Source organism: Crotalus tigris, unplaced genomic scaffold, assembly GCF_016545835.1.
Source record: "Crotalus tigris isolate CLP2741 ecotype Arizona unplaced genomic scaffold, ASM1654583v1 scf7180000017551.9496454, whole genome shotgun sequence".
In the NCBI taxonomy this organism is placed as follows: Eukaryota; Metazoa; Chordata; class Lepidosauria; order Squamata; family Viperidae; genus Crotalus; species Crotalus tigris.
This window is the reverse complement of record NW_024096469.1, coordinates 5,770,767-5,796,674: the sequence shown is the minus strand read 5'-3', so window position 1 is coordinate 5,796,674 and position 25,908 is coordinate 5,770,767. Positions and strand designations below refer to the sequence as shown.

Sequence of the window (25,908 nt, the reverse complement as noted above, 5' to 3'; positions counted from 1 at the left end):
TTCGTTTCCCCGCCCCTTTAGGAGGCGGATTGGGCCTGGCTTCGCGGCCTAGCAGCTGCGCTCTCGCCTTGTCTTTGCGCTGCGTTGGACACGTGTTGTATATGCGCACACGCTGTAGGAGCGCAGGGACCTGGTGAACCGCTCCGGATGGTGAGTGAAAGGTGGGAATGAGAACGGAGAAAGAACGCGGGGAGAGCGAGGAGAGAGAGGGTGGGTGGCGGTGCAACGGAGACGGCTTGGGCCACCGGGTGTTGGCTGCTCGCGGAGAGCGATCGCTTGGGAGTCCGAGTGCCTGGCTGCGTGACTCTTCCCCCCCGTTTCCCTTCTCTCCTTTTCGGCACCGCGGTTATTCCTGTGAAGCCCTTGATCGGCTTCCTCTGGGCCGTGGCTGCTTGAACTGATGGCCCGGCGCCAGGGCGAGAGACTTCTGTTCGAATCCCCGGCGAATCGGGGCCGTGCCGAGGAGGAGCCTCAGCTGTGAGCTCAGGCCCTGCTTGGACCGTCTCCGGAAGGCGACGCATGTAGGTGCCCTTGCACGAACGCCGAAGGCTCTGGGGCGCTTTGGAATTTCTGGGCTGGGGTAGAACGGCATGTATGGTTGGGGGGCTGCGCGTGCTTGCCCTAAACTGTAGGCGCGAATTGTAGCAGATGGGGCCAGTGCGCGCGCGCTCTTTGCAAAGGGAGGGAGATGGGGAAGGCCAGAGGGCGAGAGGAGGAAAGGATTCCTTTCTGTCTTCTCTTGAGGAAGAGATCGGAAGGTAGACGAAGCATTTTAGAACTGTGGTATTTCTGCTGCTCCTTGCAATACACTGGGCTCCTTTTGGCCTGTTATCTCACAGAAAACCCTCCCTCCCTCTTTTCATCTCTCATCTCTGATAGAATACCTTTGTGAGGCTGCGCTTGAGAAGTTTGCTTCCAGGCACCCAGTGGCATTCTTCTGATGATTCAGTTCTGCTGACATGCTCTCAGGTGCAAGAATGCGCCAGGAGCTCTGCTCCCCAACTTCCCATGCCGTTTCCTTAGCATCCATACCTTGGGTGCCCTTGGCCGCCCGCTTAGATAGCTGCTACTTGCCAAAGGGTGAAAATTGTTTTGCATATGACACCTGGTGCCCTCCAAGTATGCTGCACTTAATTGCCCACTAGCCTGGAATTATGTTTATGTAATCCAGCACTTCTAGAGAATCCCAGGTGTGGGAGACTGTTTTTTGTTAGATAAGTGTGATCACTCTATGTTCTAATGGGAGAATAGAAAAAAAAGTGAATGGCAAATTTGAAACAAGATAGACTGAGGAAACTTTCTGAAACTGTTTATTTTAGGGAGGTGCTCTTGTTCAGATAATAGTATGCTTTATATGTGATAGCATTTCATGTACACAGCCACGTAAATTTATATATATATATATATTTACCCCCTGGAAAAATACCTGGTTCCCAAAAAGACACATGATGCAAACCCCCTTTCCTTCAAAAACAGTATTATATGACTTTTTCCCTCAGCAAGGCCTGTTATATTTATAAGAAAGATTCATCTATTCAGCCTGGCAGAATGTCTTAATCTTCTATTAGCAGGGACCCTTGGGGTTTCTTAATGGGAAGCAAAACTATTGCCAATCAAACTTCAAGGCAATCCAGGAAATAGTCAGATAATAATTGTGAGCCTTTTTATTTATTTATGATATTTATACTCCTTGCTGTAGCTGCTAATTTGTCTGTCTAAAGACTAAGCAAATTTCACACCTCATTAAAGGTTGTAATGTGAATTGCATGTTCACAGTCATTTCAGAAAATAGAAACGCATCATTTAGAAGTTAATTTCCAGTTAGTTGCAAAGCAACATGAAAGTACATCTAGAGCCCTCATATGCAGCAAAAACTATTATATAATCTAATCCTTTGTTCAGTTTTTGGGGAACAAAAACCTGTTTACTGAGTACAGAATTTTGGATCCAGGACCTATGAGATGCTAAAGGATACATTAAAAGGCTTAACAATGTACATAAAATTTTAGGCTTTTCAGAAATGTGAAAAAAAATTATTTTGTAATTTTTATCCTATCCTGCCTTTCAAATAAGTGTATTTCTAGTTTTTGTCATGGGAATATTATTCCTGTATCTTAGTGGATAGTATATATTTATTGCTACACATTTCTATTTGAAATTTTACAGTTGAGAAATCTTAATTTGTAGATGTGCTTTGAATTTACCTGATTGTTTATAGAGATTAGAAAATAAATCTGAAGATAGATTAGTTTTATATTTTTTAACAGAAGCTTTGTTGTGGAAACCAGATTCATGTTGATCATGATTTGTAAAGCATCATAAAGTTCATGGCAATTATAATCCACATTCAGCATAAGAAGATGAGAGGTATGGGAAGCAAAATAGAGGTAGAAGTACAAAAAGAAAGACTATTTGATTGTCGCAATAACATATTTTGAGGGTGGATTTTATAATGGCCCCGAGTATGGGCGCCCCTTAAATGGGGCAGGGGTACTAAGAATCTCCCGGTCCGCTAGAAGCATGATAAACCCAAAACTACGATCAAAATCTAAGGGACTGGTTTGGACAAAACTCAGCAGCACTTTTTCGTGTGGCTGCTGATAAAAACAGGATCGCCAACATGATCGCCAATGTCCGATAACGGATATGGCACAAGAAGAAGAAGAATAGAGAAAACAGGGCTGAGCTGGATGCATTTGATTTTGAGGTTGAGTAACTTTTTCTCTGCAGAGTGAAGTTCCCTTGCTAGGATGGTGGCTGTTGCCTTTACCAATTGATGCACCATGCCGATAGTGGACAAATTAAAAGAAGCCCTAAAACCTGGGCGAAAAGACTCTGCTGATGATGTTGAACTGGGTAAACTGTTGGCAGCTTCTGCCAAGAAGATTTTGCTGCAAAAGATTGAGTTTGAACCAGCCTCCAAAAACTTCTCCTACCAGCTGGAGAGCCTCAAGAGCAAGTACGTTTTGTTGAACCCAAGAATAGACAACTGCAGTCGGCACAAGAGCTATGAAGAGGGACCCATACGAAAACAAGGTGCCTCATTTGTTGTACTTATCTTTTGGAGAATGAGTTCTTATTTTCTTTTTGACTTGCTGACTTCTCCTTTTTTCCCGCGACAGGTAATGAGCATGTGCTGGGAAGTGATGGGGTGCCAGCTCCCCAAAAGGTCCTCTTTCCTCTGGAGCGACTCTCCCTAAAATGGGAGCGGGTGTACCGTGTTGGAGCTGGTCTCCACAACCTGGGCAACACCTGCTTCCTCAACTCAACTCTGCAGTGTCTAACATACACCCCACCTCTAGCAAATTATCTGCTTTCCAAGGAGCACAGCCGCAATTGTAAGTGTGTGGCTGAGTTTGTGTGTGTTTTGCAGTGCTGTATGCGTTCACTTGTTCATATCTCTTTTCTCCTTAGAGCAAAACTATAGGAACAACCTGTTTCATTTTCCAAGGCCTATTAAGGATGGAGTTCTTAAAAATATAAGATTATGGCTGGCAGAGCAGCTCAAGGAAGGTGAATGGTTAGTGAATGAGGCATTTAGATGATAAATGTGTACAACGTTGTTGACATAAATATTGGGAAAATCAGAAGGGTTCAGATAGCTTTAAAGCTGCTTCTGGGAAGCTACTCCTTTCTCATCCCCTTTATTACTTTTAGAGCATCAATGCAAGCAGAGTTACTGTCCCCAAAATTAGGAAAAGATGTCTGGTTTTGCTTCTGCCACGATCTCATCAATCCCATGGGCATAGGATCCCCAATTGGAGTTAATCTTCCATACCTTGTGGGAGGAGGTTATGCCGTTTTACCTTACAGGATTGTAGTAAGGATCATAGCAAGATCAGGCAGGTAAAAATATTTGACCATTCGGAAGTGTTGTTCAGATGACGATGGTAATGATGGTGTTATTTATTCCAAAATATATAAGAATTTTTTTAGATTCTACTATAATTCTGCCCATTTTATGTGGAAATCTTTTTTCCCGTTAATCAGTGTTTACTTCTCGAATTACTTTACAATTTATAATTACAAATTTCTGCTTCCTCTATTTTGATAGTGTTTTGTGGAGAACATTAGTTTTCCAATATATATGAGGTTATGCTTAACAGACTTACATGAGAAGAATTCAATGTGTTTAAGACACTAGGAAGTATCTTAAGTAGTTTTCTCTTAAGAAAAGGTTATATAATGAAGTTAGGCTATGACTTTAGATTCTGCTACATTTTGGTTTTTTTGTTTAGGACTTGGATATGTTCCATTACTGGGGGTTTTGATTTCTTAACTGAAATCTAGGAGTAGTGCTTCTTATGACAAAGAGTTACTTTGAACCCAATTGTAATGCAGGTAGTCCTCGATTTATGACCACAACTGAGCCCAAAATTTATGTTGTTAAGTGAGAAATTAGTTAAGTGAGTTTTGCCCCATTTTGCGATTTTTCTTGCCACATTTGTTAAGTGAATCACTGCAGTTGTTAAATTAGTAACCCGGTTGTTAAGTGAATCTGGCTTCCCCATTGACTTTGCTTGTTAAAAGATCACAAAATGATCCTGGGACACTGCTGTCTTCATAAATATGAACCAGTGATCAGATGGTGATGATGATGGTGATGTTCTAAAATATGTAAGAATTTTTCAAATTCTACTATAATTCTGCTTATTTTATGTGGAAATCTGAGTGTAAATTATGTGACTGTGGGGATACTGCCATGGACATAAGTGTGAAAAATGGTGCCATTGTAACTTTGAACGGTCACTAAATGAATTGTTGTAAGTCAAGGACTACCTTTAATGGGGTTGCAGTGTTGTGTGAACTTAATGGGTGGGTTTTTCTTGGTTTGTAGGGGTGGGGGAGGGTAAGTAATCCAGGGTTAACTCACATGAGGTGCTGTATCACGTTCCAGCCAGCAACTGCTTTTCACTGCATAAATCCTTATAAAGGGAGACTGGCAGACTATGTTAGCATCTGTGAAGGTCTTGGGCCAACTGTAGTGTTACATAAGAACTGCTTTCCTCACTATACCATATCCCATCCTTACTAGCGGTACTGACTCTTAGTTGAAGAGTGCACATCTATGACTAGGTAGAGGTAGGTAGATGGCAGCTTTGGTGGTTTTAAAAATCAAATGAGCTATTTAAATAATAGGAAGAATCATTTTGCACTCAAGGTGCCAGCAGTTTAATGCACATACTTTAGAAATTGTTCCTGTTTGCCTGAGTTGCTTAACAGATAGCATTGCCTTGAGATTTATAGGTATGTGGCAGAAAAACTTAGAGTCGGGATAAGAAATTGTTAAAATGTCCATGTGATCAATCTATATTATTTATTATGGCTTTTAGCCATCAGATAAAAGAGAAAAAGGGGGGAAAGAGACAAAATGTATGTATGTATGTATGTATGTATGTATGTATGTATGTATGTATAGAAAGATAGATAGATAGATAGATACAGACAGACAGACAGACAGACAGACAGACATACAGACTGATTGACAGTCCATATAGGTCTGGTCACAACTTAGTGGGTAAGCTATTTCAGTAAAGTGAGAGTTTCAACTGCAGGTTTTATATTTTGTTTCTAGCAGAAAAAGGGATACAGTGGAAGATGTATAATGTAGCTATTGATGAAAATAGGTAATTGTGATTTTTTTCTCCTCCAGGTCACCAGGGAGGCTTCTGCATGATGTGCATAATGCAGAATCACATGATCCAGGCTTTTGCCAATAGTGGTAATGCCATCAAACCTGTGTCCTTCATCAGAGATCTTAAAAGTAAGCAAAGGGTTAGAATACCGTCATAAAATAATAGTCTACCTATCCAGTTCATACAGGGCAAGAGACCAATGATCCTTTTGAGATGGTGACCATAACTTAAATACTTGCACGTGTGAATGCTGCTTTTTTTTAAAAAAGCAAGATTTCTAGATCTTATGGTTACAAATAGAAGCATTAAGACATGGCATCCATCAGTGTAAAATTCATGGTCCAAAGATGCTCTTTTTCAAGATTTTTTAAGATACAAAGATTGTAAGGATGAAATTTAAAGATGTTATTTTATTTTATTATTTATTTTATTTATATTTTTACAAATGACTCAAGGCAGTGAACTTTATCCAACACGCCTTCCTCCTCTTATTTTTCCCACAACAACAATCCTGTGAGGTGGGCCGGGCTGAGAGAGTGACTGTCTCAAGGTCACCCAGCTGGCTTTCATGCCCAAAGCTGGACTAGAACTCACAGTCTCCCACTTTCTAGCCTGTTGCCTTAACCATTAGACCAAACTGGCTCTTTCATCAACATTTATTTTTTATAATTTATTTTTTGTTTTACTCATCAGCATTTTTCTTAGATATGGTAGGTCAGTGGTTCTCAACCTGTGGGTCGGGACCCCATTTGGGGTCGAATGACCATTTCACGGGGGTCGCCAAACAACGCAGTCCACCATTTTTTTCCCCTTTTCCTTAGCTGTGCTACTCCCTTTTATTCTATTGGCTTTTGAAAGCCAATAGATTAGACTCTCTTGAATAGAGAATAGACAGCCTGGAATTGTCCAGGCTGTCTCTGCCCTGCTGAGCCTGCCAAAAGTCCCATTCTGCAAACGGTGCTGCACCAGTTGAGTAGTCCTCGACTTACGACCGGTTGAGTAGTCCTCGACTTACGACTGGTTGGGGGTCGTGGCATTAAAAAGGTTGAGAACCACTGTGCTAGGTGGAGAGTTTGGTTTTGATGATGGTCAATTTATGAGGAACAACTTCTGAGCTTCCATGCTGGATTCAATAATGACATCTGTTTCTGGTACTGTTCTGAGATGGTCTGTAATGAGTTCTTTTTTTTTTAAATCTCCTTTGGCAGAGATTGCCCGGCACTTCCGTTTTGGTAGTCAGGAGGATGCTCACGAGTTCTTGCGCTACACCATTGATGCCATGCAAAAGGCCTGCCTCAACGGTTATACTAAGTATGAGCAACTAGTTCACTTGCTGTGTGCTTGGGAGAGAACACTGGGTTGAACTGATCTTGTAATTGTGTCCTCTCATTAAATTTGCTTACTGAAGTATTAGCTTTCCCAAATATAGGAAGGGGGAAAATTGCATATTACATGAGCAACAGTGACTAGGTCTACCTTTCCTTACTATGGAAGTAAATATTAAAGCTTTAAACATAGCAAAAAATCCTATCGCAGGAAGAAATGATGGGTTCTTGGTGTTCTCTGAGTTTGGGCGTTTTCCTGCAGATGTTTTATTATTAAGCTAGGTAACATCATCAGTGTATTGGTAACAAAAACATTTGAGGAGACCAACCAGGCTCAGAGAAAACAAAAAACCCCATCAGTTTTAAGTCAGATGTGCAGATATTCTTTGCTCTTGAGAGAAGGAAATTCATGCCTGGTGGTTTTGATTGCTTGTGTTTAACTCATAAGTGAAGAAATGCATTTTATCAGATATTGTTGAGCTATGCCTCCCATCATACCTCATTATAGGCCATGCTAGTTAGAATTCTTGGAGAATGTAGTATAGCAGCATTCCTTATCCTTGTTTAGGCCATCCTATTTAAATCAGAATTCACCAGTGATCAATGTTGACCCCCCCAAGGATTGATGGGATTATTGATTATTATTGTTATTGTTCGTGGTTTATTGATTAAAATTGTATTTATTACATTATTTTCACACAATAAATGTTTAGGGGGGTGTCAATGAACCATCTGAAACCTCATGAAGAGATCAATGAGCAGAAGAGTTTGGGGACCCCTATTTTAAATGAAAGCATACTTGAAATCTAGTCATTCTGTTGCTTGTCTTTTCAGGTTGGATCGTCAGACTCAGGCTACCACATTGGTGCACCAGATCTTTGGCGGCTACCTCCGATCTCGTGGTGAGCGCAGCTTAGCGAGGCCCAGATGAGGGAGTGCTGGGAGGTTTCCTTTCCATGTTCCTGAAGTTTTAAATTTTGGCTAAGTCTACTAGGGCATCTCCAAAGTTCCCTTCAGTGCCCAACTATACCTCTATAGGTTCAGTTGATTTGTAGTTGCTTCCCAGACACTGTAGACGTTTCCTTCTAGTTTTGGGCCTCTATCAAGGCTATGAAGGGGATATTAAGCATCTGGTTGCTTAGCTGATTTCAGTGCTGGTTTTGCTAGACACAGAGACTGCAGCCTCATGCCTCGTCTGTCTCAGTATGAAACATGACATTGGCTGTGACCCTGAAGAACAGGCAAGCAACTGTTCTGCTTTCTTTGCAGTGAAGTGCTCCGTGTGCAAGAGTGTTTCAGATACTTATGACCCATACCTGGATGTGGCTTTGGAAATTAGGGTATGCCAGCATTATTATTTCTCTTGCTTTCTTTCTTTTTTTTTTAATCCAACTCAAAGGATGGTATCTCCTAGGTGTCAGTTGTGATAATAATGAAATATTGAAGGCCACCTTCTGAATTGTTTTAAACCATAGGGCAGATATGTTATAGGAAGCTGTTCCAAGCATACCACTTCTTAAAGCTCGTGGTAGTTGCAGAAGAAGGGCAGCTGTCCTGTATAAAAAGGAGTAAAAGCCACTGAAATACTAGGGGGGGGGAGTAGCGGGGGCATAGCCACTTCTGGAAAACTCTAATCCTTTTGCCTGGCTTGCTTTTCAGGTTTATTCCCCTCACTTAGATCTGGAATATCCAAAAAAGGATACTGCATTGTGTTATTACACAATAGTAGCTGCAATATTGATAAGTAAAAGGGGGCAGGCAAATAGAGAGATTGCTAGGGAATAGGTTTGTGTGCCTGCTGATGTGCATATGTTTGTTTGTGCATATGAATGCATATGATTATAGCTATATCTTCCCTCTAGTCTGAACTTCTATGAGGTTCAAGCCAAAGCTTTGAATTTCCCTCTATTCTCTTTTTATTACAGCAAGCAGCCAATATTGTACGGGCATTAGAATTATTTGTAAAAGCTGATGTCTTGAGTGGGGAGAATGCCTACATGTGTGCCAAGTGAGTTACTTTTTTTTTCTTGGCTTCCCTCTTGATTGCTATGTGTATAAGCCATTTCCCTCACATAATTACCCATATAGGTAGTTCCCATTTAATAGTGTTTATTGGAAACTGGTTAAATGACACGATCATAAAACATAGTGTCATGTATCTATGCTGACTTAGGCTGGCAGTTCCAGTTGCGATCGTTAAGTGAATCCTGCACAGTCACAGCATCCCACAGTCATGTGATTGCTATTTGACCTCCTGCTGGCTTCCCCATTGACTGCTTGTTGGAAGCTGGCAGTGAAGGGTGCAAATGCAATCACATGACTGGGATGCTCTAACTATCATAATTGTGAGCTGGTTGGGAAACAACTGAATTGTGATCATCTAACTGGGGACGCTGAACTTTTGAGATCTGGCTTAAAGTCTTCTTGTTCAGCACCTCTGGAACTTTGAATAGTTGCTGAACAAATTATTATTAACCAAGGACTTACTGTACATACATAAAGGGAAGGGAAGGAAAGGTCACCTAATCATTTATAAATTAATCAGTTGGCAGGGATGGGATCATGGAGAAATAGTTGAGTAAAAGTGAACTTAGCTACTTATTACTTGAAGCCAATCATTTTCCAAAATACTTAGAAACTATCCAGTGTATATGACTATTTTTTCCTCAAATAATTTGCCCTTAAAATGGGAGGATCTCTTTAAATTTGGTGCAAGTATAGTAATGGAAACAGCAGAGCTTTTAAAACCATTCTTCCTTTGGGGTGGCCTTAAATTCAAGGCCGTCTTCCTTTCATGTACATGGCAGACTGAGGGACAGGAAGCCGCCCGTTCCAAGATGTTTCAAACTTGCCTCTGTTAGTGGCAGTCCATAAGCTCTATTGAGGATAGGCGTTTAGGGGCTGGCTCTGCTTCAAGTACTTCGTATTTTGAGCAGGAATAGAACTCACTCATTTCTCTTCCGTGTAGATGCAAGAAGAAAGTTCCAGCCACCAAGCGTTTTACTATTCACCGGGCCTCTAATGTCCTTACCATCTCACTCAAGCGCTTCGCCAACTTTAGTGGGGGCAAGATTACCAAGGTGATCAGAAAAGGGGGAGTGGGGTACCTTCTTAGAAAGAGGGCTTGGGTGGATCCAGTTGGCCAGTACCTCTGACTTTCTTAAGAGTGGGTGTCAGTCCTTTGGATAATTCAATCTATAGATGGCTGACTTGTGCCTGGTAAGGCTGACGTTCCTTATGCAGATGGATAGAAGGTGGAACACATTCTTACGAACTCTTTCTCTTTCTTATGTAGGACGTGGGTTACCCTGAATTCTTGAATATTCGCCCTTACATGTCGCAGAGCAGCGGTGACCCTGTCATGTATGGCCTCTATGCTGTACTTGTGCATTCAGGATACAGCTGCCATGCCGGGCATTACTACTGCTATGTCAAGGTGGGTCTTTGTTGATATGCTAGGCTGTGGGTAATGGTTGATCAGTGTGTTTTAACCTTAGAGGAGAGGTTTTACTTCCATGCCATTTGAGAAGTTCGCAAAATTGCCTTGTACCACCAGAACTGTTTTACTTTGTTTCCCTGTTTCTGTGTCTTGTGATCCATCTCCAAATTTTCTCAGTTATTGAAGAATCTGTGATTTGGGGATTTTCTAAAATGTCCAAGCTACAGATTACTGGAAGTGATGTGACATCATAAGAATGGTTGAGCTCAGTCCAGACAGTGATTGTCCTAATGTCTTAAGTCTAATAACTAATCAGCTAGATACCAAAGGCAAAGTATATTAGGATTAGGTATGACATTATCCACTTACTTAGATAATCTCCAGTATTACCCTTTAGACATTGCTGTACTTGGGCTGATTTTCCTGGCTTGCTGCTACTAATAAATGAATGAAATAAATGAATATATGCATATAATCATCTTTTGAGGATAATGATGATATTTCTACGGGCTAGTGATCAATTATTCTTTCTTTGTTTATCTAGGCTAGTAATGGGCAGTGGTACCAGATGAATGATTCTATGGTACATTCAAGCAACATCAAAGTTGTTCTCAACCAACAGGCCTATGTACTCTTCTATCTTAGGTAAGAGATGCTTGAGGCTCCTATTAGATTCTCCTGCTTTCCCTTTGGATGTTGTTGCTGTCACCCCGATATCTGAACTGGTGTCTTCTAGGCCATTCTTGTTTTGTGCTTTCTTTTATGCTCTTTTAAAAGCTGGCAAAATGTGATAGGATTTTATTGTGTCCTACTTCAGGATTACGATCTAATGAAAATAGATAACAAATATAATAACATCAATAGTAGGGATAACCTAGTTGATACCATTGCAAGTGGATGGCTGAGAGGTAGGCTAAGTGGTAAACCTCTCCTTGTACTACTCATGAACTGAATGGCCTGGTTAATTATTGGGAAATGTGTTCACTGTATCATGGCATCCAGCTATCCTTCCTGTTAGAAAAGGGCCAAACATGTTTGCTGTGAAAAAAAAAGTTCTGGGTTCAGTCCCCAGCACCTTCAGGCAGAGATGGAAAAGACTCCATGTGGGATTTGCTGCCAGCTGATGTAGACAATACAGAGTGAGATTACATCATTGGGTTGATATGGAGTAAGACAGCTTCCTATGTTTTTGTGGCCATCCTCAAATCCCAGGTCCTTTTGAGGTTAATAGTCTTCAGAACTCTACTACATGAGTAATGTATTCAAACTACATAGCAACTAAATGCTCCCTTGGGACAGAGGCTCCCAACTTTCCAGTGTTCAAATAGTTACCCTTATTCTTAGTTAGCTGCTAGACCAGGGGTAGGCAACCCTGGCTCCTTTATGACTCGTGGACTTCAACTCCCAGAATTCCTGAGCATAGCTGGCTCAGGAATTCTGGGAGTTGAAGCCCATGAATCATAAAAAAGCCAAGGTTGCCTACCCCTGTGCTTGATGTACTTCAGAAAAATGTTTAATGAAAGACAAGAGATCAGGCAAATCTTATGAACAAATTAATGAAATAATATATTTTTAAGGATCCCAAGCACTAAGAAGAATCCTGAAGGACTTGTCTCCAAAAGCAATTGCTCAATGCCCAGCCGAACAAACATCGCCTCTGATCATTTGAAGAAAAGTACAACTAATGGTACCCTTGCATCACCACTGATAAGCAAAGTGAGTGACACACTAGAGCTACATTCCAAAATTGGTCTAATGTGCCTGTGTGAAAAAAATGGGGGAAAAAATTTGCCTCTAAGTAGTCAATTTTGGGCCCGGGAAAAGGAATCCATAGTTTAGCTATTAAGTAAGAATGCTCTCTCTGCCCCCAGACAATAAAAATCTTGCTCTGTTTTTAATTTCTCAGATCTGGATGGTAGCTGTGCAGATATATTGTGAGAACTTGCGCGGAGGGAGAAGAATTTCACTGTAATCTGTAGTGATTCCATTTAATTTATTTTAGTAGATCAAGTGGGATTGAATCTTAAGGTGGTTAGGTTAATGTATATAACAGCAACCTTATTTCATTTGGCAAGACCACCAGAGGTATAGTCAGCTTTTCATCTTCCAGGTACATGTGTGTGTTTGCAATAGTGGCGAATATCGGGTGTAGGATGAGGGTGAAGATTAGTTCTCCGAGCTTGTGGGTTGGTTTCCAAACGTTTCATTACCAGGCTAGGTAACATCTTCAGTGGAGTTTGTACGTATATGTGCCTATCATGCAGGTAGTGGTGCAGATACAGTGGATACTTTTATTGATCCAGCACTTCTGTCTTATCTTCTCCCTAGAGGCAAGATGCAACTCAGGTTAAGAAGGCTTCAGACAGTGAGGAATCTGGTGTTCCTGTTTCCCGCAACATCTTTGTTTCCAACAATAAATCTCACAATGGGATACTTCCTCCTCCTCTTCCCCAGCTCATACCTGCCGTTGGATTCTCATCTCCGAAACTCCCCAGTAAGGCTGCTTTCTTGGACGACTTAAGCAAGAGATCCAAGAAGCAGCCACCCTTGTCTCTCAAAACCTCTCAGGACTTTGGTCAGGCTGACAGTGCTAAACTGGAGATGGCCAAACAGAGCTCCTGGGGAGGCAAGAACTTGGCGGCATCTTTGCAGCTGTCAGGCAGCTCTGGAGGAACCTCTGAAGCCAAAGGGCAGGAGGAAGGGACAGAGCTCCCAAGCAAGGACTCATCCTTGACATCGTCCTCCTCTTCTAGCAGCTCCTCCTCTTCCTCCTCCTCCAGTCCAGCTCACAGGCCAATTAAGGGACTTTCTCAGGCCACAGTAGGAGCTGACGGCCGCTCTTCCTCTCAGGAATCGGACTCTGGGTCTGGGAAACAGGCTTCCGAGCACGCCAAGTTTGCCAAGCTGAAGTCACCGCTGTTGGCTAATTTGGCCCATCTGGAATTGGGAAACACCATGTCGCCCCCTCCTGCAAAGAAACTGGCACTTTCTGCCAGGAAGGTGCGTTTGGGGGAAGGAATTGATCTTGCCCTTCTCCAGGGTGTGTGTGTGGGGGGGAATGGTGAAAAAAGTGAAAGTTTGATGAAAGAAAAGCAGATGGCCTTTCCATCAATAAAGGCTCAGGAGGCATCTACCTGCAGGCAGTAGCCAAAATGACACCTCGTTTAGCAGACTTGCAATGCCCCAGTGCAACATACAGCATTTGCGGGAAGTAAATTATGCTTTATGCTTGCAGTCTCTGTAGCAAGACTTGCTTTTCTCATGGCCTTGGGGTGAAACAGGTTGAATTTGCTTCCACCCCCCCATCCTCTTTCTGGTTATGAAAAGTTAAGATGTAGAACCTTTGGGTGGGGGGTGGAAACCAAGAGCTATATTAGACCGTTTGAATGGCGTGCTGAGGGCTGCATTCCAAGAACAGGGCAAGACCAGGACAAAGAAAAATCTAAAATGGATTTAATTGAACAATTAAAATGATATTAAGTGACTGAAATATAGAAGTAACAGATTTCCCCTTTGACCATGGTGAGAATTGTCATGTGTTGGTAATACTCTTGAGGTGGAGTTTTGAGGAAGGCCCTCTTAGATTTATGAGCAGCCCGTGGCCCTGATCCACAGCCTGTCCACCCCACCCCCGCTGCATCTGCAAGTAAATGAGGCTGCTTGGAGAGACAGCAATCCTTTTGCTGCACTGGGCCAGAAAAGAGCAGCTTGGCAGGGCTGTAACCTTCAGGAGTAAAGCTAGCATGCCCTGGGAAATGGGAAGGTATCAGTGGCCTGTTACTTATTCTAACACGTCTTCTGTCTTTTGACATGTCCTTCCTTGTTTTCCCTTTGTTTCTAACCACAAACACTTTTCTGATTCTTCTTCCCCTCCCTCTTCCACCCCTACCTCTCTTTGTTTTGTCCCCACCCTCTCTTCTTATGCCACCCGCTGTCCCTGGGGTCATGGAAACCTCCTTTTAGACCACCAAGTTTTTATTTATGTCGATAACTACAGGGCAGCAACACCCTGCGGAAAGTGAGCGGCAATGAGCATCAGGCACCGCCCCATTCTCCCCCAGCTGCCACATATACCACCCAATTCGTCTGTGCTGCTAGACCTGTCCAACCCAGGTAAGCTATGGCCAGTGGGGCTTCAGGGCAGGACAGCCAGCATCATAAGTAGTATGATATTAAATACCAGTGGTATTTAAATTAAATACCAGTGGTATTTAATCCTTTTCCTCAATAAGGCCTTTTGTAGTTAAGGTTAAGTTTAGTTTCTTTGTTGGAATCCCTCTAGTGCAGTGGTTCTCAACTTGTGGGTCGGGACCCCATTTGGGGTCGAACGACCATTTCACGGGGATCGCCAAACAAGGCTGTCCGCCATTTTTTTTCCCCTTTGGCCATGCCCCTGGCATCCGGTGATGTATAAGTGGTTGGGGGTCACCACAACATGGGGAACTGTATTATGGGGTCGCGGCATTAGAAAGGTTGAGAACCACTGCTCTAGTGCTTTGCCTGAGGATTTCTGGGTTAAAGCCTACTAGCTTAGAGGAATCTGATTGGTTCAGGTGCTTTGTTCCTCCATGTTCTGGAACCAAAAATTGCATCCAGGGAGGTGAGGCGTCATTTGCTCAGCTAGAGATGATGCCTGAGAACGGTTTCTAGTTGTATAACTTAATATTGGTAAGTTCTGTTTCCTCCATCCCCTGGAAAGCTTTTATTGGGGTCCAGTAATTGATCCGTGAACCGATCAGCACTTTACCTAAAATTTCTAGAGAAAAATATACTTTGTAGCAATAGTTCAACCTCTGGAAACAAAAATGTAGTCGTGCTGCTCAATCGTAAATGCTTTGCATTCTACTTTTTTTTTCCAAGTAAATTGAGCAAATGGTGTAGGTCAGTTTATTTAGCAAAAGGTCACAGGGTGTGCATTTTTTTTTATTTAAGAACTAGTGTAGATTAGATGTCTGCCACAAAAAAAAACGAAAGTTCTAGGACAACTAGATTAACAGAATAATAGAAATATTGTAGAGAAATGCCTCCCAGTCATTTAGACATAAACAAGAAGTAATATGGGACAGCAACATTTCATTCCTACTTTAGAACATCACTATTCTCGTGTTCTCATAAATCTTATTATAATCATTTGGAAAATAAGCCAGTTACCTAGTTCACACATAATATATAAGTCGCCACCATGCAAGCCACTTTTAAGATCCAGCATGATATATGACCCAGCCATTGTTACAGAAAAATGTGGCTCCAGATTTGGCAGTGAAATGAGTAAACAGAAATTCTATAATTGGAAAATCTCCATGCTTAGAAGTATGTTAGCTGACAATCCTGCATTCATGCCCAGCTATATGATTCTCTTTGGATGGGAACTAAAATGGTGTGAAATCTTCGATACGCCTAGTTCTGGAATTGAAATAATTGTGATCCAAATTGGTACTTGTATCTTTTGAAAAAGGGTAACATGTAATTCTAATCTTCACCTGGAAGCAACCAGATATGTGATAATGCCTTTCTGTTTGTACATTGAATTAGTGAGATGGTTGGCCTTGACCTTTAGAGAACTGAGACAGCAATGACATTTTCCAACGATTTTCAAAGTTTTGGGATCTGCTGGATCTTCTTAACTTTACCTTTATGTGGTCCTCTAGGATGCTCTCACCTGCTTCCAAATCTTCGGCACCACCACAAACAGCTGACAGTCCCTTTGCCAACTTCAAGCCCTCATCCAGCTTCAAATCATGCCTCTCTGCTGCCACCCCTCTTCCAGCACCAGTTGTACCCACATTGGCACCGCACCTCTCTTATCCAGGCAACAGCAAAGAGCCATTAGTTGTCAGCAGTAAGAAGAGAAAAAGGAAGCATAGCTCCCCAGTGGAAGAGCAGGGTGACCACGGTAGCCGAAACATGAAAGACTTCAATGGCGAGAGGACCTGGCTCTCCAGTCCTCCCAGCAAGAGGAGGCAATTTGAGGAAAATGGCAGCATTATGATCTCCCCTGCACAGGAAGCCAACTTGGTGATGACTAGGAAGGGAGAGGAAGAGAAAAGGGCTGGAGACGACAGGGCAATAGCTACTAGTCAAAGTAATTCCATCCAAAAGAAGAAGAAGAAAAAGAAGAAAGGGCTGCAGCAAAGAGAGGAAGACTGCTCCTCTTTGTTGTCCCCTGTGAACAGGTAAGTGTTTGCTTGGCTGGTTGTCTCAAGGCAAGGTTTTACTTGATCAGTTGTAATGGTATGTGGGAAAGACCTTGGAAGACACAGTAGAGGGATTCTGGAAACAGTGAGGGAAAGCCCCCACTGCCTTGGCCCTGGCCCAGGCCAGCCAGGAGCCAATGTACAATTTTATGGTGGCCATCTTGGCACTTGCCCCAGTGGACCATGCCTTGGCACTTGCCCCAGTCCCACCCCCTTCTGCCAGAGACCCTCAGATCTGTCCCACTCCTGCCCAGGCCCCCACAGGCACCCTTGATGCGAATGATGTAGAACTGGCCACGCCCACCCAGTAGGCCACGCCCACTCCATCCACACCCACCCAGTAGGCTGCACCCACTCTGGCCACACCCACCCAGCCCCCCAAGGGCAACCGCAATGCTGATGCAGCCCTCAGTGAAATTGAGTTTGACACCCCTGGGCTAGGCAAAAAGGCTCGGGAGGAATCCTGCCTAGTTTCTCAGACTCTAAAGGAGACAACATGAAGATTGTACTTTCAGACTTGTAAGGTTTTGTTAAAGTAGTTTTACAACAGTGGTTCTCAACCTGTGGGTCGGGACCCCATTTGGGGTCGAACGACCATTTCACGGGGGTTGCCAAACAACGCAATCCGCCATTTTTTTCCCCTTTTCCTTAGCTGTGCTACTCCCTTTTATTCTATTGGCTTTTGAAAGCCAATAGAATAGACTCTCTTGAATAGAATCTAATTCTATTGGCTTTCAAAAGCCAATAGGAATTATCCAGGTTGTCTCTGCCCTGCTGAGCCCGCCAAAAGTCCCATTCTGCAAATGGTGCTGCACCAGTTGAGTAGTCCTCGACTTATGACCGGTTGGGGGTCGCGGTATTTAAAAGGTTGAGAACCACTGCTTTACAGTGAAGAAGAATGGTTTCTTGTCTGGTCTACTGGTAAGGCTGACACCATAAAATCACTTTTATTTGTTATGTACAGTTGCTCTCCTCCGCCTGAAGTCAGCTCCTGTAGAACAAAGAAGAGGAAAAAGAAGAAGCAATTGCCTTCACCCAGTTCAGACAAGAACACTTCTTCTGGAGAGAGTGAGCACCACAAAGATAAACGAAGAAAGATATTGCATTGTTCCGTGGCTGAGGTCTGTAGCCCCCAAGAAGAACTAAATGAGAATGGACTTTCTATAGCTAGAGAGGGTCTCCCAGGTTGGTAATATATCTGCATTAAAGTTAATTGGGTAGGGGAAAGCAAGGGAGGTCAAAAATACCTTCAGTATCCATCTCGCATCCCCACCTGAAATAGTCTTATTGCTTCCTTGATGTAGTATAGATCAGGGCTTTTCAACTGGTATGCGGCCCTGCCCAGCCTAGCCAAGTGTAGCGGGGGAGGAAACAAGCCAAAGCGGTACAGCGCAGGACTTGCCATGAGAGAGTCCTCAGGAGCTGCAGGGCTGCTGGGGTGAGACAAAGACCCCAGGATTGGCACTTGTGACTCACCAGGAAGAGAAAAGAGGAGGGGGGGGGCGGAGACAGGAAGGGATATAAAAGGCAGTTTTGGCGGGAGAGGGAGAGAAAAAAAGATGCTGGAGAAAGAGGTAGAAGAGAAAAGGCTTTCGTCAGAGAAGGGGAGAGAGAGAGGGGAAAAGTCTTTTGGAGAGGCGTAAGAATGGGGAGGATTTTGGAGGACGTGTGCATGAGAATGGGGAGGATTTTGGAGGACGTGTGTGTGAGAATGGGGAGGATTTTGGAGGGCGTGTGCGTGAGAATGGGGAGGATTTTGGAGGGATGTATGCATGAGAAAGAGAAAAGGCTTTTTGTGAGACAAATCATGAGGAAAAAGGGAGAAGAGAAGAGAAGGAAGGAGATGAGAAAGAGAGAGGGAAGGAGCCTAACCCTAACCCCCTCCACTGGAGACCCCCAGATCCCTCCCACAGGTGCCCCCAGACCTGAGCGACATAGAGCTAGCCATACAACCCCCTCCCCCTCCCCACAGTAAACCACAATGCTGATGTGGCCCTCGATGAAATCAAGTTCGACACCCCTGATATAAAAGGATGGGGGGGAGAGGAGGAGAGAGGAGAGAATATAAAAGGAGAAGGGGTGAGAAATTTGTTAAATGTGATTTGCCCCATTTTATGACTTTTCTTGCCACATTTGCTAAGTGAATCACTGCAGTTGTTAAATTGGTAACACGGTTGTTAAGTGAATCTGGTTTCCCCTTTGACTTTGCTTATCAAAAGGTTGTAAAAGGGGATCAGGTGACCCTGGGACACTGCAATAAATATGAATCAGTGACCCTGGGACACTGTCATAAATATGAATCAGTTGCCAAGCATGCAGATGTAAATCACATGACCCTGGGGATGCTGCAATTGTCATAAGTCACTTTTTTCAGTGCTATTGTAACTTCGAAAAGTCACTAAGCGAATTGTTGTAAGTCGAGGACTACCTGTGCTTTATCACTTTTTTTTTTTTTTTTTGGTCATCAAGTTTTTGACACCTTGCTAGGCAACTAGTGGAACTTGAATATTGCCAATCCTAAAAGTGGTACAATCGGTGAAAAGGTTGAAAAGAATATATAGGTGACCTTCCACTTTCACTCAAGCTGAATTGTACATAATAGTCTATTACATCATCTGTGTATTCCAGAAATAGGAGCTGATATCTGTATTTCCAAATCAAAATAGAAGCATGCATTAGCACCAGTGCATTGTATTAATTCCAAGATATTTTCACCAAGTTCTTTTTGTGTCCCTAGTGTTTATACCCAGACCTCATTTGGGGATTTCACAGATTAGGCATCTGTTCCTGGATAAGCCACATTGCTAGATGTTCATCAGCCTTGATTGAAAGAAGCAAACAACCCCTCTCTCCTATGCACACAGACACGCACAGATATTCTAAAAAAGAAAGGATTTGGAGGATAAATGCTTGAATTACAACACACAATTTCACGAGATATTTAGTGCAATGAAGAATAATTGGCAGAACTAAAATACTTCCGTATCTGCTAATATCTTGCATATGTTTCACCTTGAAAGTGAGACATTTGACTGCCAGTCCATTGCATTAAGAATGCACTGCCCCAAAGGAACATTTATGGATGTCCTACTTGATTTGCTCATCCTGAAGGAAAGATGAGATTTGCGTGTACATCTCTTACATTAATATGCTGTTCACCTTTTTCTTCTCACAACAGCATTGGCTTGGGGCAACCAGTTCAGACATAGGGACAAGTTCTCCCTCAATGTCCTGAGCCCAAAGAAGGAAATAACGCAGCATGAATGTGGACCAGTTGATGTAGTTCAGGAGCTACTGAAGGATTCTTTGGATAAAGCTTATGGAAAGCAAGGTATGCTCAATACTTTTGGAATTCCCTCCTTTTCCAGTTACAGTTTTCACCGGGACTTTGGAAACCTTTTCCACTGGGAACATGCATGTTGTTCCAAGTTTTTACCGAGTCACGCTGCTGCATGCTCGTTACTATACCATTTTTATTGTATGTCGTGTACTTCACTTTCTAATTAAGATAAAGGAAAAAAAGGGGCAACACATTCACAGGTAGTTAATGATGACAATTGGATTTTTTGTGACCATGCCAATTAAGGGCAGAAATTCCTGCGCTTCCAATTGCCATCATCACTTGGTTGTCATTAGTGACCTCCTGCTGGCTTCCCCATTGATTTTGCTTGTAGGAAGCTGGCAAAAAAGGTCACCAATAATGATCATGGGACTGGGGACACTGATTAATCTAAGCATGAAGACTGATCATAACCAGTACTCTTTCGGCACTGTCATAGGTTTGAACAGTTTCTGATGAGCTGGTCATTGAACGAGGATCATCTATGAAATATGATCAGCCTAGCTGGTGGCCTAGAAGGCTTTGAATTTTCTAACCAAATTTGATATCTAGCAGTAAATTATAATCTCTGAAAAATTATTACCTAACATCTTTCTAGCTTCTTCCATCAGAATTGAACTGTAGATACTTTGGGAGCTAAGAAAAGGCCTTGGAATAGGATTTAGTATGTATGAGAATGATTTATGCAAAATTTCTGTTTGGTTTCTGATTCTTCAACTGCTGGAACACGCCAAGTTTGGAATGGTTCTTGCCATCCTAAATAATCAAGGACTCATACTGCATGTAATAAAAGGAGGCAAAAAGAGATCTGTTTTTTTTGTGATGGCCTCCTGAGGTTTATGATGGCGGCGTGAATGTAAGGTGTTCCTATTTCCTTGCCTGTACTTCTGAAAATAGATGCTTGCTTGATTCTTCAGGGCAGAAATAAGGAATCCATTGTAAGCTGAAATAAAGAGGTTGGATGCTGCCACTCTCAGCTCTACTGTTTAATCCACAGTTTTAACATGGGATGGTGAAGCATCTGCTGTCCGCCAGGATGCCATGCATGATGCTATATGGTCCCAGAAGCAGTCCATCCTTGATGATTGGGATGAAGAATTTGATCGTGGAAAGGTACAGAGCAATTTCATGTGAGCCTAACAGTGCCCCAACTCTACCATTTGGACTGAGTTTCAAATTTTTCGGTTTTGAAATTCATACTTTTGGTAAATGTGCATCCATGTGGAGAATTGCTAGTGCAATGTATTTTGGTCAGGAAATAAACAAAGCAATACATAACCCAAACTTTTGATCATGCAGCCCTTGTGTATACAAAGTTACATTCTGCTTTAATATGGGAGACAGTTTATTTTTCTCTGCCTCTGTCCATGTCATTTATTTTGATTATTTCCATCTTGTGGGCATTTGTTCAGAAATAGGTTGCACTGAACAGAGTTTAATGTGAGTGGTGGGAAGGTCAGACCTACATTTCCATAGCAGAAGTTGTTAAGTCTATAAATAAGCATTTCTCCATCTAGTGGAAAACTAAGCATAATTTTCACTGAGCATACTACGGAGTTCAGATAGTTGTGAATGCAAGGTAAGAGTGGAAGATAAAGTAATAGCCTGTAGATATGCAAGAACTTGGATTCAGTCAGAAGCCCATAGTAAATTCTGATGCTTCAGCTTCTCAGACACTTTTTCCCATTGTTCTTTAATGTAATAAATATTAATATAAATATAGTAAAGCAGTCTTGGAAAAACTTGGAATGCTTGATAGATGGTCTAGAACACTTTGGTTTTAGGAAGAAGTGAAGGCTTGAAAACACTTACTTTAAAGCTAAGCTTTTATGGAAACCCATTGTCCACTCTACTCCGTTTTGTATTTCTGTAGGATAATTCCTGTGTCACAGTTTCAGTATCAGGAATTAGACAGTAAAACATATTCTTCTTATTCATAGGTAAAAAAAAGTAAGAAGTTCAAACGTGAACGGAGGAGAAACTACAATGTCTTCCAAAAATTGCAAAGCAGGCGCAACTTCTGGGCTGTGACACATCCAGCCAAAGTAGCTAGCCTGAGCTATCGGCTTTGAAAGGTAAATAAATTGAGCACCCTATATTGGCGGCAGAAAGATGGGGTGGCCGTGGTGATGATGATATTCTGCTGTGATCACAGGGGGGCTGCGATGTCATCACAAGGTGTCTGCAAAGTCCTGAAGAAATGTTGATTTAAATCTTGAGTTAAGTCTTGGTGGTCCCTGGCCATGGTCCGTGCCACAGAAGATATTTAAAGGGGGTCCGTGGTGAAGAAAAGATTTGAGAACCACTGATGATAATTATTTTATATAGAATTGCTAAGATGGAATAGAAAATGGCCAGTTATTAGGGAATGAAAGGTAGCTAGCATCCAAGGTGGGTAAAAATTTCTATGTATTTTTCAAAACAATATTTACATTCTGGGGTTGTATGGAAATTTGTATTCAGAGGGCAAACTATGGCTTGGAGCATGCAGGGATGCACAAGCCTATTTAGCCATGCTTTACAGTTGACAAATGATTCTGAGAAAATAAGCATTTAGTTTAACGCTTTCCTGACAGATGTTACTTGCACACCCATGTCCACTTCAGGTGGAAGTCTCTGCACAGCATTGATAAATAAGCTGAGCCGAAACCTCTTATACAGTGTAACTGTTGTTCCGGGTTTTTCCCTTGGCTTTTACATGTATGTGATTGGATAGAGCTAAACTGCAGTTGTCAAATGAGACACTTTTTTTTTTTTGCATTATCCTGGATGTAGAACAGCGGTTCTCAACCTTTGTGTGACGGCGCATGCGCGGCACCGCCCCCATGTGCGGCGTGCATGCACGGTGCTGCTCCCTGAGGGGGAAAAATGGCGGATCACGTTGTGGTGACCCCTGTAAAATGGTCGTTCGACCCCAAATGGGGTCGCGACCCATAGGTTGAGAACCGCTGATGTAGAAGATGCATTTTGGCTCTGAAGTTAAGGAATACAAGTGATGAAGTCACTTCATTCTAATTCTACCATTCTTTCCCCTTCTGGGTTTGAAGCTGTGGTCATGTCATTCTGATTCCACACGGATGAGGACTTTTCTGTGTCATTAATTTCATTTCCATTTCCACCCAACAGATGAGTCTTGGCTGAAGAATTGCTGTGGTCAACTTCTACACTGTGGAGCTTCAAGTGACCAGAATCATGTTGTTAGCAGTCACCAGTTGCCACTTCTGGGAAGAAGGGCCTCTTCTTCCCTTGAGTAGAGTGCTGCTCTTCAGAATGCTACGTGGATGTCACATCGCTCCTCTACAGCCTCTGGAGAAAGCAGGTTCTTGATCTTACTATATCAGGGGCGCTGCAGGACGCCGTGCCTGTGAAAAGCACTGTCCCAGGGCAACTTGATGTGGATTGAGGGGGGGGGGCAGGGCAATCAGCCCTTGGAAATGAAACTTTCTGCTGCTCCACACCCAGAAATCTAGACTTGGTGAGCTGTGATGCCCTCAGCAACCTTTCCTGCCAAGAGAACTTGAAGTAAACTGAGAACTCTGCCTGGTTTCTAAGATTATTGCCTGAAATAGCCTTTCCCCACTTACCAGCTGTGTCATTGTGAGTGTAATTTGTATGACTTTCCTTTACTTGTGCATGACCCATCCCTTGTTTCAGCCTTTCAGATGAGCATAAATTCTCACCACATTTTTTTCCTCAGGAATTTTCCACCACCTATTCTTGCTGAAGAGGATCCTTGGAACCGAGTTCTGTTCTGCAAGAAAAGCTGGTGGTCTGATTGGCCTGCCTTTATTAAACATGATTTCAACTAATTTACATTCTCAAGGAGCTTGGAAGCAATTTATTTATTGATGGGATTTTTGCGATTTTGAATGTATAAACTGAAAACCGAACATTTGAAGGTCCTTTCACGTTAAAAAAAAAACCCATTGCATATTCTAAACTGGGAACTCTTGAAGTAGGGCATCTGATTGTTCAAGTACATGTCTATCTTTGCTCTTGTGCAAATTAATTTCTGGTGGGCATTGTTGCACAATTTGATAGGCAGAAGCTGAGTCTCCTAGATCTGATTCACACAACAGATTTATAGTGTTAGAAAGAGGCTGACTGAATCATTGCTGCTTTAAGGCAGAATCTGTTTCTTGCCCAGTTGAAAAGGAACACTAGTTGCCTGCAAGAATTTTTTTAATGGGATACTTCACTAATAGGAAAAGGGATTCCTTTGCGCCTGTTGTTGTCTACCAATACAATTGCTGCTCTCTGTAAGGCTGACATATTTCATCTGTCATGCCAATACTGCACAGTCACTTCTGAGGGGCAGTCCATGTGCACTCCATACATTCTGCATCTTTCTGTTGTCCATCCATTGGCCTTTTTAGCATTGGTATCTGTTTTCTCTATTCACAGATGGGGTGTGAAGCTTGAAAACTTAATTCTTTCCACTGCATAACACACAAAAACTGTTACCAATTTGGCCCTTGTACCTATTTTGGGCTCACAATTAAGACTGTTCTCTGATGAAGAGGACTCTGATCCTCTTATTTCTCTGAGGGGAACAGGGTCTTCTGTTTTACAGTCTTCTGCCAACATGTAGATACCCTGAACATGGGCACACTTTGCACCTCATACTGGGGTTTAATGTAATAGCCCTCATTGTAGCAATGGTTCATGGTGCAATAAAGGAATGTTTTGTGTATGTGTCCAGTTTATTCAAGTTTGTCGGTCAATCTCTTGTGGCTTTTTCTAACATGTTTGGTGAATGAAAGATTAAGAAGGTCTAAAGAAATTATCTTAGACATCTAGTTTTCAGAGATAACTAGTAGTACCAAAGAGGTAAAACACAACCATTGTTATATTGAAAAAAAACTTTTTTGGATTGGGAAGAGTTTAGCTGGGTGTAGCTATATCCAACACATGTTTTTTTAAATATTGTATGTATATTGGAGTATTTATTGTGCTGAAATTCCACAATGACCCCACAAACACATACCCTTCCAGGGGGTCATTAGCAAGAAGCAATTGCTGAGAATTACTCTTATTCTGTTTAATATAATTTATGTAATGCTTTGCTACTATTATGTGAATATTAACTCCTCGCTCTACTTGCTGATTGTGATAGAAACTATGGATAAATTATATATGGAAGGGGTTTTTTTGTAAAATTAATTAGATAGACATGGAAGAAAATGAAGGTTTAGAAGCAGCCTTTAAATTGGGTTCAGCAGAACTGTGATATAATTTAGGAGAGATTTGATCACTTCAGGCTGCTTCGATGAAAAGACTAGCTCATGAGCAGAACACTTATTTGGCCCCGATAACTTGTTATGTATGGAAAAAAACCTCCAGTGTAAACCCTAGAGAACCAGTGCCCGGTGCCACATGTAAACCATGTTGGACTAGAGCAGTGATGGCGAACCTTTTAGAGACCGAGTGCCCAAAAACTGGCTCCACCCCCACTCCGTCCCCACCTCCCCGCAGGGCCACTCACCGCCTCCAGGGCCCACTGCAGATCACCCGGGCAGCCCAGCAGCGCCATGGCAGCCACGCCCTCTGCCCGCGCGATGGGGTATGAGGGCAGAGTCTTGTCTACACTGCCTGACTGCCATGTCCTTGGCTGCACTGCTCCGCGTGGGCCATGCTCAGGGACGACTCTCCTCCAGGGGGGCTGCTGGTTAGGGAGTTGTGGGGGGAGGCGAGGCTGGGGCAACAGCACGTGTGCCCACAGAGAGGGTTCCGAGTGCCGCCTGTGGCACCGGTGCCATAGGTTCGCCTCCACTGGACTAGAGCTAGGAAACTTATGTTCAAATTCAACCCCAGCCGTGGAAGCTCATTGAATGATTCCAGCCCAGTAACCTTTTTCTCAGAATAGGCTACCGTTGAAAAGAGGAATGTTTTGATTGTCCCTTCAACTGCTAAGGGAAAAGTGTGTATAGAGTCGTACAATTGTAGGGCTGGAAGGGACCTTGGGGGTCTTCTA

The 25,908-nt window shown here is 42.6% G+C and overlaps 1 protein-coding gene across 7 annotated transcripts; it reads left to right on the top strand.

Annotated features, from left to right (window-relative positions):
• Positions 1-24,627, top strand: USP36 (ubiquitin specific peptidase 36). Of its 7 annotated transcripts, none has more exons than XM_039345174.1 (20): positions 1-150; positions 2,731-3,036; positions 3,123-3,338; positions 5,654-5,764; positions 6,845-6,947; positions 7,796-7,863; positions 8,231-8,301; positions 8,887-8,969; positions 9,930-10,041; positions 10,257-10,397; positions 10,945-11,045; positions 11,978-12,116; positions 12,729-13,400; positions 14,398-14,513; positions 16,049-16,573; positions 17,559-17,779; positions 19,773-19,925; positions 20,932-21,047; positions 21,875-22,009; positions 23,061-24,627. In XM_039345174.1, the coding sequence occupies exons 2-19, from the start codon at positions 2,784-2,786 to the stop codon at positions 22,004-22,006; spliced, it is 3,333 nt and encodes a 1,110-aa protein (XP_039201108.1). In that variant the 5' UTR covers positions 1-150; positions 2,731-2,783; the 3' UTR covers positions 22,007-22,009; positions 23,061-24,627. The 7 variants fall into 7 exon arrangements, with proteins under 7 accessions (XP_039201108.1, XP_039201129.1, XP_039201136.1 ...); XM_039345182.1 differs by having other exon boundaries at positions 27-161; XM_039345189.1 differs by lacking the exon at positions 1-150 and adding an exon at positions 197-521.
• The last annotated feature ends 1,281 nt before the right edge of the window (positions 24,628-25,908 follow it).